The following is an 8,466-nucleotide window of genomic DNA, read 5'->3' on the forward strand; positions in this document are numbered from 1 at the left end:
TAGTCTCTGTCTCTCTCTCTTTTTCTTTTCTAGTCTCTGTCTCTCTTTTTCTTTTCTAGTCTCTGTCTCTCTTTTTCTTTTCTAGTCTCTGTCTCTCTTTTTCTTTTCTAGTCTCTCTCTCTTTTTCTTTTCTAGTCTCTGTCTCTCTTTTTCTTTTCTAGTCTCTGTCTCTCTTTTTCTTTTCTAGTCTCTGTCTCTCTTTTTCTTTTCTAGTCTCTGTCTCTCATTTTCTTTTCTAGTCTCTGTTTCTCTTTTTCTTTTCTAGTCTCTGTCTCTCTTTTTCTTTTCTAGTCTCTGTCTCTCATTTTCTTTTCTAGTCTCTGTCTCTCATTTTCTTTTCTAGTCTCTGTCTCTCCCTCTCTTTTTCTTTTCTAGTCTCTGTCTCTCTCTCTCTCTTTTTCTTTTCTAGTCTCTGTCTCTCTCTCTCTTTTTCTTTTCTAGTCTCTGTCTCTCTCTCTCTTTTTCTTTTCTAGTCTCTGTCTCTCTTTTTCTTTTCTTGTCTCTGTCTCTTTTTCTTTTCTAGTCTCTGTCTTTCATTTTCTTTTCTAGTCTCTCTCTCTCTCTTTTTCTTTTCTAGTCTCTGTCTCTCATTTTCTTTTCTAGTCTCTGTCTCTCTTTTTCTTTTCTAGTCTCTTTCTCTTTTTTTCTTTTCTAGTCTCTCTCTCTCTCTTTTTCTTTTCTAGTCTCTGTCTCTTATTTTCTTTTCTAGTCTCTGTCTCTCATTTTCTTTTCTAGTCTCTGTCTCTCATTTTCTTTTCTAGTCTCTGTCTCTCCCTCTCTTTTTCTTTTCTAGTCTCTGTCTCTCTCTCTCTCTTTTTCTTTTCTAGTCTCTGTCTCTCTCTCTCTTTTTCTTTTCTAGTCTCTGTCTCTCTCTCTCTTTTTCTTTTCTAGTCTCTGTCTCTCTTTTTCTTTTCTTGTCTCTGTCTCTTTTTCTTTTCTAGTCTCTGTCTTTCATTTTCTTTTCTAGTCTCTCTCTCTCTCTCTTTTTCTTTTCTAGTCTCTGTCTCTCATTTTCTTTTCTAGTCTCTGTCTCTCTTTTTCTTTTCTAGTCTCTTTCTCTTTTTTTCTTTTCTAGTCTCTCTCTCTCTCTCTTTTTCTTTTCTAGTCTCTGTCTCTCTTTTTCTTTTCTAGTCTCTGCCTCTCTTTTTCTTTCTAGTCTCTGTCTCTCTTTTTCTTTTCTAGTCTCTGTCTCTCTTTTTCTTTTCAAGTCTCTGTCTCTCTTTTTCTTTTCTAGTCTCTGTCTCTCTTTTTCTTTTCTAGTCTCTGTCTCTCTTTTTCTTTTCTAGTCTCTGTCTCTCTTTTTCTTTTCTAGTCTCTGTCTCTCTTTTTCTTTTCTAGTCTCTGTCTCTCTTTTTCTTTTCTAGTCTCTGTCTCTCTTTTTCTTTTCTAGTCTCTGTCTCTCTTTTTCTTTTCTAGTCTCTGTCTCTCTTTTTCTTTTCTAGTCTCTGTCTATCTTTATCTTTTCTAGTCTCTGTCTCTCTTTTTTATTTTCTAGTCTCTGTCTCTCTTTTTCTTTTCTAGTCTCTGTCTCTCTTTTTCTTTTCTAGTCTCTGTCTCTCTTTTTCTTTTCTAGTCTCTGTCTCTCTTTTTCTTTTCTAGTCTCTGTCTCTCTTTTTCTTTTCTAGTCTCTGTCTCTCTTTTTCTTTTCTAGTCTCTGTCTCTCTTTTTCTTTTCTAGTCTCTGTCTCTCTTTTTCTTTTCTAGTCTCTGTCTCTCTTTTTCTTTTCTAGTCTCTGTCTCTCTTTTTCTTTTCTAGTCTCTGTCTCTCTTTTTCTTTTCTAGTCTCTGTCTCTCTCTCTCTTTTTCTTTTCTAGTCTCTGTCTCTCTTTTTCTTTTCTAGTCTCTGTCTCTCATTGTCTTTTCTTGTCTCTGTCTCTCTTTTTCTTTTCTAGTTTCTGTCTCTCATTTTCTTTTCTAGTCTCTGTCTCTCTCTCTTTTTCTTTTCTAGTCTCAGTCTCTCTCTCTTTTTCTTTTCTAGTCTCTCTCTCTCTTTTTCTTTTCTAGTCTCTGTCTCTCTTTTTCTTTTCTAGTCTCTGTCTCTCTTTTTCTTTTCTAGTCTCTGTCTCTCATTTTCTTTTCTAGTCTCTGTCTCTCCCTCTCTTTTTCTTTTCTAGTCTCTGTCTCTCTCTCTCTTTTTCTTTTCTAATCTCTGTCTCTCTCTCTCTTTTTCTTTTCTAGTCTCTGTCTCTCTCTCTCTTTTTCTTTTCTAGTCTCTGTCTCTCTCTCTCTTTTTCTTTTCTAGTCTCTGTCTCTCTCTCTCTTTTTCTTTTCTAGTCTCTGTCTCTCTCTCTCTTTTTCTTTTCTAGTCTCTGTCTCTCTCTCTCTTTTTCTTTTCTAGTCTCTGTCTCTCTCTCTCTTTTTCTTTTCTAGTCTCTGTCTTTTTCTTTTCTAGTCTCTGTCTCTCTTTTTCTTTTCTAGTCTCTGTCTCTCTTTTTCTTTTCTAGTCTCTGTCTCTCTTTTTCTTTTCTAGTCTCTGTCTCTCTTTTTCTTTTCTAGTCTCTGTCTCTCTTTTTCTTTTCTAGTCTCTGTCTCTCTCTCTCTCTTTTTCTTTTCTAGTCTCTGTATCTCTTGTTCTTTTCTAGTCTCTGTCTCTCTCTCTCTCTTTTTCTTTTCTAGTCTCTGTCTCTCTCTCTTTTTCTTTTCTAGTCTCTGTCTCTCTTTTTCTTTTCTAGTCTCTGTCTCTCTTTTTCTTTTCTAGTCTCTGTCTCTCTTTTTCTTTTCTAGTCTCTGTCTCTCTTTTTCTTTTCTAGTCTCTGTCTCTCTTTTTCTTTTCTAGTCTCTGTCTCTCTTTTTCTTTTCTAGTCTCTGTCTCTCTTTTTCTTTTCTAGTCTCTGTCTCTCTTTTTCTTTTCTAGTCTCTGTCTCTCTCTCTCTCTTTTTCTTTTCTAGTCTCTGTATCTCTTGTTCTTTTCTAGTCTGTGTCTCTCTCTCTCTCTTTTTCTTTTCTAGTCTCTGTCTCTCTCTCTTTTTCTTTTCTAGTCTCTGTCTCTCTTTTTCTTTTCTAGTCTCTGTCTCTCTTTTTCTTTTCTAGTCTCTGTCTCTCTTTTTCTTTTCTAGTCTCTGTCTCTCTTTTTCTTTTCTAGTCTCTGTCTCTCTTTTTCTTTTCTAGTCTCTGTCTCTCTCTTTTTCTTTTCTAATCTCTGTCTCTCTCACTTTTTCTTTTCTAGTCTCTGTCTCTCTCTTTTTCTTTTCTAGTCTCTGTCTCTCTCTTTTTCTTTTCTAGTCTCTGTCTCTCTCTCTCTTTTTCTTTTCTAGTCTCTGTCTCTCTCTCTCTTTTTCTTTTCTAGTCTCTGTCTCTCTCTCTCTCTTTTTCTTTTCTAGTCTCTGTCTCTCTCTCTCTCTTTTTCTTTTCTAGTCTCTGTCTCTCTGTCTCTCTCTTTTTCTTTTCTAGTCTCTGTCTCTCTCTCTCTTTATCTTTTCTAGTCTCTATCTCTCTCTCTCTTTATCTTTTCTAGTCTCTGTCTCTCTTTCTCTTTATCTTTTCTAGTCTCTGTCTCTCTTTCTCTTTTTCTTTTCTAGTCTCTGTCTCTCTCTCTTTTTCTTTTCTAGTCTCTGTCTCTCTCTCTCTCTTTTTCTTTTCTAGTCTCTGTCTCTCTCTCTCTCTTTTTCTTTTCTAGTCTCTGTCTCTCTCTCTCTCTTTTTCTTTTCTAGTCTCTGTCTCTCTCTCTCTTTTTCTTTTCTAGTCTCTGTCTCTCTCTCTCTCTTTTTCTTTTCTAGTCTCTGTCTCTCTCTCTCTCTTTTTCTTTTCTAGTCTCTGTCTCTCTCTCTCTCTTTTTCTTTTCTAGTCTCTGTCTCTCTCTCTCTTTTTCTTTTCTAGTCTCTGTCTCTCTTTCTGTTTTTCTTTTCTAGTCTCTGTCTCTCTCTCTGTTTTTCTTTTCTAGTCTCTGTCTCTCTTTCTCTTTTTCTTTTCTAGTCTCTGTCTCTCTCTCTTTTTCTTTTCTAGTCTCTGTCTCTCTCTCTCTCTTTTTCTTTTCTAGTCTCTGTCTCTCTCTCTCTCTTTTTCTTTTCTAGTCTCTGTCTCTCTCTCTCTCTTTTTCTTTTCTAGTCTCTGTCTCTCTCTCTCTCTTTTTCTTTTCTAGTCTCTGTCTCTCTCTCTCTTTTTCTTTTCTAGTCTCTGTCTCTCTCTCTGTTTTTCTTTTCTAGTCTCTGTCTCTCTCTCTCTTTTTCTTTTCTAGTCTCTGTCTCTCTCTCTCTTTTTCTTTGTGTGTTCACCCTTTTCCTCTTGCTCCTTCTATGCATATGTGCAGACTCCTGTATCTTTTCTTTCTCTTGTAAATGGCTGTTCACTTTTTTTTTTTTTTTAAAGATCTTCTTTCTCTGTTTCTCTTTATTTCTCTTTTCACACACAGACGATAAGTAAAAAAAAAAAATTAACAAATCTCTCTCACTCTTTTTATGCATACACATCTCTTCACTGACAACAATTACAAATTAAGAAAAGAAATAAAATAAGATACTGACGATTCTTGGCTTAGCTTTAAAAATCAATTTTAAAATTAAAATATGAAATAAAATATCAAGACTTGTACAGATTAGCTACACACCTAAAACATTATTCTTTGTTATTGGCTACCCAAGGTTTATTAATGCGAGGAAACCCCAGCTCCACAAAAAGGGGGCTTATCGTTGTGCCACACTTGTACAGATTAGCTACACACCTAAAGCTCTATTTTTCATCTTATGACATACATATTGGCTACCCTTTGGAAACTCTTCTAAAATTAAACATGGCTTTCAATTCAAAAAATATTTAATTCCTTCATTGTTTCTACAATGATAATAAATTCCTATACCTTTTTGTTTTTTTCCAGGTCCTGCAACTCCCTTGCCGGTAACGATGGCTCCGATCAGTGGTGTTGGTGGTAGTAGTAGTAGCAGTAGTATTAATAATGTTGGAAGCCATGCGCACCCCTGCGACACGAATGGAGATAATATAGAGATACCTGATCGCTGGTCACCTGTTTCTTCCCCTTCCCCAGCAGCTCCTGCTGATTGCCGTTTTTCAAATAACACTTCACCACTGACAACGACCCTCTCTGTTTCTGAAGATCCTGGTTCTAACTACGCCAGTTCATTTCCTTTGTCGCTGCCATCTGAGCCAACGGACATATGCGGCGAGCAAATACCTGTAGTTTCAATTGCAGAAAACAACAGCTCTCAACGACGCCAGACACCTGAATTAATTAGTCCATCTCATTTCACTTCTTCTCTTCCCTGTAGCCCGCCCCCTGGATTAGAACCCTCACACAAAATGGACGATAATGTTGAGGCTGTACCTGACTTCCTGTGGAATAAAAGTATCAATGAATTTGAATTTAAGAAGCCAATTGTTGAGCCGATGAGTTGGAATCCATTTGAGCCGGACTTTTTAGAAAAGACACTGGAAACGGCTTATGTGACCCCAGCAAAAGCTGACGAAGAGGAGTTGCCAACCACTTTTATAAATAATAATATTCTTGCCACACAACAACCAGTGCAGCCGGTCGATACAGCCCCCGAGATGATTCGAGGCAGTTACGCAGCCCGGGTTGCTGAAAAGGCTTGCGAGAATCAAAGTGCCACATTACATCGTAACTCCTACATGTTTAATTATCATTGTGATAAACTGCCGTCGTCGAGGACAGTCTTCTCGAGTCGGGATAACAGTAATGCGAAAATACGGTTTGTGGCCAAGCGTCTTGTGCCTGAACCAAGTTCAAGCAATTCCACAAAGGGGAAAGGGCAGAAGAATAACGGCGCCCTCTCCAATTCTTCTTCATCTTCAAATTCTTCATGTACATCTTCTCCATCTTCAAAAATATGGAACCAGCCCCGTCAAGGGTCCGGAACCAACATCTCCAATATTCAAAGCAATGCTGATTTGTCTCTCGACCAAATTGGTAAAATGTTGCAAACTTCAGAAAAAAATTCTTGGACTGTAGAATGTAAAGCACCGGTGGCGTCAATCCTCACAGACAATAACCACAATGTTGACATGTCGTTAGAAGCAGGGGACAGTCGCAATACCTGGTCAAGCCGTAATAAAACTCACATGATGGAGACAAAGCAATCTTCGATTGGTGTCTCACCAGTAATCACAACCTGCCGACAAGAAGCACCAACGATTCACTGTACTATCTGTGGGCGAGATGACCATGAAACTCATCAATGTCCAGACCATTCCAAATCTTTTTTTATTTAACTTCCGTATTCTATTTCCAGCCAGCCATCAGACCGAGTGTTTATTTAAAAACACACACACACACACGCATACACACTGATATAGTTTTGTTTTTTGTTTTTTTAGGACGATAAAAAGAGAATATTTTCGACTTTAAACATTAATTGCAGTCAGAAATAATTTTTTCATTTGAAGGTTAAAAGGCTTCAAAATTACTTTCAAATAACCGAGTGTTACAGTAGTGAAAACAAGTCAACCATTTTTTTTTTTAAATCTCTGAATAATGAATGTTTATTATCATGACATTCAAAAGTAATTTTCAAGCTGTTAGACTGTTGAATAAATGACACTTTTCTGTTTTAATTAAAGTTTAAAGTCAAAAGTACAAGTCTAATCTAATTCTTATTCAGATAAAATCATTACTTTTCGCACATGCCCCTGTCATATAAAAGAAATAGGAAAAAAAGTTGGGTGCTTATTTAGTATTAAACCTATTTAAAAAAAAAAAAAACTAAATCGCAGAAAAATATATATGCTATATGTATCCATCTACAATGAAAGATTCCAAAAATCACATGAATTGATTGTATTTTTTAATACAGAAAATCGATTTTTTAGTGATTTTTTTTTTTTTTTATAGGAAATTATATCCCTTATAAGGTTGATTTTGATAGTTCAAATTGAGTTGTCTCCCTTTTATGATCAAAACATAACCACTCGCTTAGTAATAACATTTAATCATAATTAAAAAAAAAAGCCTCTTGATCAATTTATAATTTTTGGAATATGACATCTTTGTTCGGTGATGGGTATTTCCATTATACATTTTAAATAAAAAATCTTCTGTATTTTGTTTTGAAAATAGATTTAATTCTAAATAAGCACCAAGCGTTTTTTTTTTTTTTTGTTTTTATTTTTTGTTTTTTAAAATATTATTTAAAAATTATTTTTAAGATTTACTCTTTGAGTGTAGTTATATTGAAACATTTCTTATTAAAATGTTTTTGTATTTAAGAAATAAGAATGTAGATATAAAATGAATTTAATTAATGAATTCGAAAATTAAATTTGAAAAAAATGAATTCTATTACTAAATTTTATTGTAGGTCCATCAGGCTGTAAAAAAAAGTTTCTAACATTGCATTTTTTTTGTGCAACATATTGAAACGCAAACATATTCTTTGTTTGAATCAATTTCGCAAGAATATATATTACAAATGAAATTAATTTTCTGATATATTGTCGAATGAAATCTTTGAGTTAGACTAGATTTATATTAGTTTTCAGGGCCATCCTCACATTGCCAAAACAATTAATTGTTTGAAAAAAAAAAAACAGACAAAAAAAAACAAACTAAAGCAGGTGTTATTGTATACTTCTTAAAAACAGTGGATCTAATGGGTTAACAACTAAGTTCTTGCTGATTTTTAAATTTAAATGGTTTACTAAAAAAATAGGTGTTTGTGCATTATAAGTGGATGTCTAAAAAAAAAAAAAAAAAAAACTCTAAGAACGCATTTCAGGTGAAAACATGATGTACTTGTGATATCAAAATTATAAAAATTCTAAAAAATGATTAATTATGTCTGCTAGAACTTATTTTTTACAAAAAAAGTATCTATATATAATTCACAATTTTTTAATTTGAAATGAAACAAGGGAAATAACTCGGTTTGTCATACAGAATACAAGAAACCTTTTCTTTTGTTTGCTCATTTTAAGAAACTTTTTAGGAGCAAAAATCACACATCGAAATAATAATTTATTTGAATAACGAAAATGAGATAAGATGTAGCAAAATATGTATACTTATTGGCCGATCAAGAATTAGAATTATTTGGTCAACGCGTTAATTGATAAGACACCTTAAGTTACCCCCCCCCTTCCCCCTATGATAAAATTGCGTTATTCGATGAATTTTATTTTTACTTGTAATTCTATTCAATCATTATTCGGCGCTTGTTTTAGAGGAGGTATATCTAAGGGAGATAACTCCCATTTAGAAAAAAAAAAAAAAAAGAAGCATTGTCGAAACAGTTTACGAAAATGAAACTTTAATTAATAAGCTTTAACAAAAAAAAAAAAAAAAAAAATACACAAATTTTTGAATAATAACAAAACTGAATACAAATGAAAAATATTAATACACGAATAATATACTTGTACAATTATAATTGGTAAATCAACCGAAAAAGGAAACAACAAACTAAAAATGAAACAATGTTTAGTAATAAAATAATTAAACTTGTTAATTAACATACAAAAAACAAAGAAAAAACAAAAAAAACCTGTAACAATGAAATAATAT

General features: G+C 33.8%; 1 protein-coding gene across 3 annotated transcripts in view; it reads left to right on the forward strand.

The window, feature by feature from the left end:
• Window positions 1–6,669, forward strand: part of LOC145246071 (uncharacterized) — a 114,186-nt gene extending 107,517 nt beyond the window's left edge. For all 3 annotated transcript variants that reach the window (XM_080107918.1, XM_080107919.1, XM_080107917.1), the window contains one exon: window positions 4,810–6,669. In XM_080107918.1, the coding sequence (XP_079964044.1) occupies window positions 4,810–6,179 (1,370 nt within the window). In that variant the 3' untranslated portion in view covers window positions 6,180–6,669. The remainder of the gene's footprint in view (window positions 1–4,809) is intronic.
• The last annotated feature ends 1,797 nt before the right edge of the window (window positions 6,670–8,466 follow it).

Source organism: Euprymna scolopes, chromosome 23, assembly GCF_053919585.1.
Source record: "Euprymna scolopes isolate OS-2025 chromosome 23, ASM5391958v1, whole genome shotgun sequence".
NCBI lineage: Eukaryota > Metazoa > Mollusca > Cephalopoda > Sepiida > Sepiolidae > Euprymna > Euprymna scolopes.